The following is a 6,176-nucleotide window of genomic DNA, read 5'->3' on the forward strand; positions in this document are numbered from 1 at the left end:
TCAGACAGCACTTCAAATGTTTAACTGCATCTAAGGGCACATTGGCACCATCAAATATAATGTGAACGGTATAATTAATCCTAATGCACCCAGGCAGAAAAGCATTTTTTTTGTGTTTTAATGCACTCTAACAGAGATGGGAATCCTCAGTGCATTGCAATATGCTACAATTACAATGAAATTGAAGAAATGTTGCATGTCTCTTAAAATATGTGTTTCTGAGTGGTTTGTGGTGCTCATAGTTTCTCTCATCGGAAATGAGCCCTAAAAACCTAATCCACTAAACTAAATTGGGCATCACAAGTCGCTGTTGATGGCACGATATATTACATTTTTCAAAAAATAAAATAAAAGGGCATGAAAAAAAGTTATGTCAGTCAGAGCAAGGCAGAAAGAGCAGCCCAGATAATCAAAAAAGCTAAATAGCAAAAAAAAAAATACAATAATTACCGCCAAAGGTTGCTCTGACATTCCCTGTCTCTCCTCCTCCTCCACGCTATTCCGGCAGCTCTGGCAAATCCACAGTGGCATTTCCCCCAAGATATTTTGTGCCAAGGAGGGCATGAAAGCAGCAGGAATTTCATCCATTGCAGAGAGAACCCCACTGTGAAATGATGAACCCAACCAATCTTTCCTTTCCCGATGACACAAGAGGCAGCATGTTTGCACAGACTCACTGGAAGAAGACAATACCTAAAACAAAGCACAGGGTGATGGATATGAGTGAACAGACTAATAACATAACAGGTCCAAGGTCATTAATGCCTAAGATGGTAAAATGTTTGTTGCATTTAACAACCATCATAAGCAATCTAGCAGCATAGTTAGGCAGTGAAAAGTCTTTAGCACTATGAAACATGCCTAACGGAATGTGACTACTTACTACTAACTATATGACCTGGTATGTACCTGGTACCAGAGGATTCGGTATGTAGTTCACACAAAAAGCTTTTTTTTTGGGTTTAAACCACCAGAATCCACATTCAATTTTGGGGTCTTAAGATCGAATATACAGTTCCGTGATTGTACCTTCTTTCAGAATATTCCTGATAAGAATACAGAAAGGGCTCCTCCATTCCAAAGGGAATAGCCAGTTTTCATATGTTGCACACACTTCGTTTATGCAAAATAGTTAAACACCGTTGCTGTTCATTGTTTCAATGGGAAAAAGTGCATTGTGTAACAAAGAATCACAACAAACAAGTGTAACTGTACCAACAATCATCACCAAGAGCTTCTGATGTATACACACTGCCTGGTCAATTTACCACTTGGTTTTATCCAAGCAAATACCTATGAGCCTTCCGATGGGTAAATACTACAATGATTTATATGTTTCAACAAGTCATTTACCAGAACCACGTTGGAAGACACATCCATTCCATGGATGTGGAAAAGGTTATGTTGTTTCAGGCTAAAAATTGCCCTTCATCAAGTAAAGAATTTAGAGAAAACTTTTGATACTACAAGAAGTGGGTTAAGAACTGTCCAACGCATCATGAACTCTTTGAAGATAATGGGGAAACGTCATCCTTGAAGATGAAATGTGGTCGAATGATTGTGATTGGAGCTCACTTAAACATTTGGTGACCTCAAATCGTTAGCGACAACTGTAGAACGCTCCCATTTGCTAGGGAGGATAAAGATTTAACTCTGTAAAAATTTCATGTAGCTTGAGGAGTCCAGAATGACCATATGCCTCAGTGATGGCTGCATCAAGGTAAGAAAAAAGGCAGATAGAAAAGATTTGGATGAAATGATGCACCCATCATGCCTACTGCACTAGTGCCTGGTGGGGTTGCTTCTGCTGGTCAGGTCTAAGTTCAGAATCATTTTGTTGACTACTGGAATATAGTGAATGTCCAGGTTTTTCTAATATTGGATTTATTTCTTCCCCGACAGCACTGGTGTATTCCAAGATGGCATTTCTCATATTGTGAAAGAGTTGTTGCGGGAGCAAGAGACATTTTTACACATGGATTGACCACCAGAAAGTGCAGACCTTAAAGCCATTAAGAATCTTTGTAATGTGCTGGAGAACACTTCACACAGTGGCGTGACTCTATCATCAATAAAAGATCCCGGTGAAAAGTTAATGCAGCTCAGAATGGAAATAAATTGTTGTAGTGTTGCACAAGAAATGATACCACAGTGGATAAATGCCATAGAAGCAAGAAGGTGGCCCAACGAAAATTTAGTTTGTGATTTCTCTTTAGCCATGCAGTGTATATGAAACACACATATATATATATATATATATATATATATATATACATATATATATATATATATATATATATATATATATATATATATATTATATCTGAAAGTCCAGGGCATTATAGACATACTCCAGATCTGTTTTAGACACAGTTGCAATCAGGATATGGTTTAAAAGTTTTACCATTGGGTAGAAGAGCAGCAAGTTAACAGCAAAATTGACAAATGCAGCAAGGTGACAGCAGAAAACCACAAATATATATCACAGACAACTATATAACATGTAAAGTAAAGATATAAGGGGCGTTACAAGGCAGCTTCTGCATCAATAGTATCTAAATCGCTCATGTGAAAGAAATGTGCAGTTAAATTGTAAAGTTTATTTAAAGTAAAATTTAAAGTGTATTGCATTCCAGTTTTAGGTCAGTACCATAGTGCTGAAGCCACTGGATTAGAATTTAAGCCAGACAACTAGCATACTCAGAAGGTTTTAAGCAATGGCAACCTCAGTATTTTTCGAAGAACAGGTGACATATAAGAAAATGTGTAGAAGGAAACCTACAAGTTGCAAGAAAAAAAGCTTTATGAATTGAGCACAAGCTAGCTATCTAACTACTCGGAGCTATCCAGCTTTGCTGAAGTTTGCATTAGGACCCCAAAAACATGATATTTGCATATACAAATGTATTTATGGTAATAGGAGGAGACAGGCAACAAGTATCTGACAATAGATGCCGAAAATGGTGCTTCACAGGCTGGGGGAGTACGCAAAGGAAGGGAACTAAAACCATTTGAAGGTAAATGGCCAAACTAAAAGCTTCTCACTCTACAACACAATCCAATAAGCCCTTTAGCTCAAAACCCAATAAGCCAACGTACTGTACTAGATAACACAGAAACTGAAGCATCTGATGTAGAAAGAGATGGCACCAGTTGCCTGCGGATACAGGTCCATAACTTTTACATTATAAAATTTCATCCAAACCACTTGTCCAATTGTTCTGTTAAATAGGCTTTTGTTTTAAAAGTACAGATGTGGTTTCTAAGATTCCTAAGATCATAGAAATATTACCTCCAAAAATTCTAAGCAGGGTGTAAACTCTTGAAAAAAAACAAATTGGAGTACTAAAGGAAACCCGTTTCCATGTTACAAAAATCAGTGATTGTAAATTAACAGCAAGCAAAGTTCTATGGCAACCATACCTGTAGTTCCTCTGCACCATGTCCAAAGCCAAAGCTGTACGTCCGATAACTTCTAGTTATAGTGCACAGTAATTCAAGCCCCTACTCACAACAATGTACTGCTTGGTGCCTAAACAACAAAACACTGCCAGAGCATGTCTAGACATATGACAATACGGTGTTTATAAGTAAATAGCATGTTAGAACAAGGGGCTTCAGCATCAGAACTTATTAAAACTCAGTGTTCTCCCCAGCCCCTTTTAGCTGGGCGCACCACCCGGCACTTTTTAGTAACCACCTTGCTGTTTTTGGGGGAGTACTGATGATTTGGGTCACAATAAAGGAGCCACCACCTGCCTACAATTGCTTGCCACCCAGCTTAAAAAAAAATTCTGGGTTGAGCAGTGAAAACTAATGGCTTTTGAATAAAAGTCTAAACAAGTACTAAACCCAGTTTATTAAGTAAGCACTCATTTTTTCTTTACATCCCCTGAATGAACCAAATCTTCTTTGTGCCTTACAGTGGGTATATGGTACAGAGGAAGAATGATCACATTAGCACCTCTCAGTTCCTGCAAGAAGTTTATTTTTCCTGAATTTAAGCAGTGCAGAGCATATCAATATACTAAAGCTACCTATAAATAAATCAGACCATTCTTGCAACTGGAAAATCCATTTCTTGATAGCCTTTCAAAATTGTTCTCGATATTTTACTCTTATAAAAGAGTAAAAATTTATCAGACTCAGATATACAAAGAACAACTTTCTAATGATATCCAAGAAAAGCTCAGTTTTGCAACAATGCATTTTTTTCTCATACAAGATATGTTGGGAACTAGTATTGAGTGAGAACAGCTTCCAGGGATACAGAAACCCTGCTGGAAGTATGATTCAAGCCAAAATGTACAGACTGTATTCAAACAAAAGTTATTCCACCAAAAGACCGAAGTAGCTACTTGTTCCCTACCCACCACAAATCAATTCTGCTGCTAAATCTCTGCCATGCATGCAAGACAATGCATATTCACTCTTCAAGTGTATTATAAACTAATCTGGGGCTGCTTTAGAAAAAGTTTTAAGAAATACGATATTCAGAAGAACGATAACAAAACCAGAATAAAAAACCATATGACCGAACCATTCTAAAAAGAAATCTCACACAATAAAAACATAGTAAAAAAGGTAGATACAAAGCAAGATGACCACATAGAAATGCCCGGATGAGAGACTTTGTACAAGTCTGTGGATGTTTATTTAGACTTTATTTTGCTTGGAAGCCTGCAATAAGACCTTTACCAACTTATTTAACATTTTATAAAAGGGTGACTATTCCTTTTATAGCGTAAAAAAATGTGTTTTTTTTGTATTTTAATTTTCGGGAACAGATTGCATCCACATTATGTACTTGTGTTTTGCTATACTGCATTCTTGTGCTATAGACAGTAAAAGAAAGTTTAAGATTTGGACATGTCAAAGAAAACAATGGTAACCAAATTATCTAACTCTGGGTTTTCTATTGATAAGGCATTCACATCAAGTTTCCAACTCCAAATATTCCTAAGGTCCATAACATAGCACTTTAATACATAATGGGAGCTTTTCACCTGTAGCTCCGAAAACTTGCACAACGTGAATGTAGCATTACTTCAAGGAAAACTTGGAATGCTTTTTTAGACCTGGTTGTTGGAAGCTGAAAAATGTCCTCATGTTACTTAGCCTAAGAAAAAAAAAAAAGACCACGGGCGACCTGATAAAAGTTTTATAATGATCAGAACTTTTTTTGTCGGTATGGCAAAGGGTACATAGACAGTTTTCCCAGCAGGCACAAATAGGAAACAGCTTGCATTGTATGGACACTAAAAATGCAGATTAACATGCCAGATGAAATCAATGGGGCCTTTTAAGCATTTGTTGGAGTTTGCAAGTGTTTATATGAATTTTCTCCTCTTCTCTGCTGCATGGCCTGGTTCCAGTGCCTTTTTAAAGGGCAGCTTTTAAGAGTTTTAGCAAAGTTGGTGTGAACTAGGGCTAAGGGGATGATATGTCGGGAAGGTCAGTGGGGGTAAACCAACAGGTACACTTGTTCCCGATTAGGGTATTTGCTTCACTTTGGGGAAATTTCCTTTCACTTCCTCTTCTGTCTAGAGGACAGGAAATAAAGAAAAGTTTAACTTCAGATATATCTCATATTAGATTTTCACTATATTATGCTAATAGGATGGGAAACCACAGGTGTGAGAAGCAAGGAGAAGTCTTTGGTTTAAATGAACAGCAGATAGAATAAACACAATACACACTGCCCAGAATACTAGAAAGTATATATAACATCTTAAGTGAGAAACAGCCCCTGCAAAACCTCTTTAAGCAAGGAGGGAGAAGTTAACAACAGTAAGCCAACAGAAAGCCATACATTCTCATACAATCTGAAAAGAATAAAATGCAGCTTAAAAACCAATTTGTGCTCTCCCAAAAAGCCTCCTTTATAGGACAATGCATAGCTGGTGATTACTGCGCGTGCATTCAAGTCTCCTGGACTATAATACAATACTAGATCATAGAACTGTCCTTAGATATCATAGGGGCTGCAGGATATGTAGGAGGGAATAGATTTCTCCTTTTTATCCCCACAACATGTAGTGAAGTGTACATACACAGTAACAATAATGATATACATGTGAAGGAGTACTATGCAGGGTCTGTGTATTGGATAGCAGGTAGGGGAATACATTGATAATAATGGATATACATGTGATGGAGTACTATGCAGGGTCTGT

General features: G+C 37.4%; 1 protein-coding gene across 3 annotated transcripts in view; it reads right to left on the reverse strand.

Moving 5' to 3' along the window:
- Nucleotides 1-6,176, reverse strand: part of FAM193B (family with sequence similarity 193 member B) — a 23,842-nt gene that overhangs the window by 13,493 nt on the left and 4,173 nt on the right. For 2 of the 3 annotated variants that reach the window (XM_072401018.1, XM_072401017.1), the window contains exon 2: nt 451-693. The exons of the other annotated variant lie outside the window; for it this stretch is intronic. In XM_072401018.1, coding sequence (XP_072257119.1) covers nt 451-693 — 243 coding nt within the window. The remainder of the gene's footprint in view (nt 1-450; nt 694-6,176) is intronic. 3 annotated transcript variants of the gene reach the window in all.

This window comes from Pyxicephalus adspersus, chromosome 2 (genome assembly GCF_032062135.1).
Source record: "Pyxicephalus adspersus chromosome 2, UCB_Pads_2.0, whole genome shotgun sequence".
Taxonomy (NCBI): Eukaryota; Metazoa; Chordata; class Amphibia; order Anura; family Pyxicephalidae; genus Pyxicephalus; species Pyxicephalus adspersus.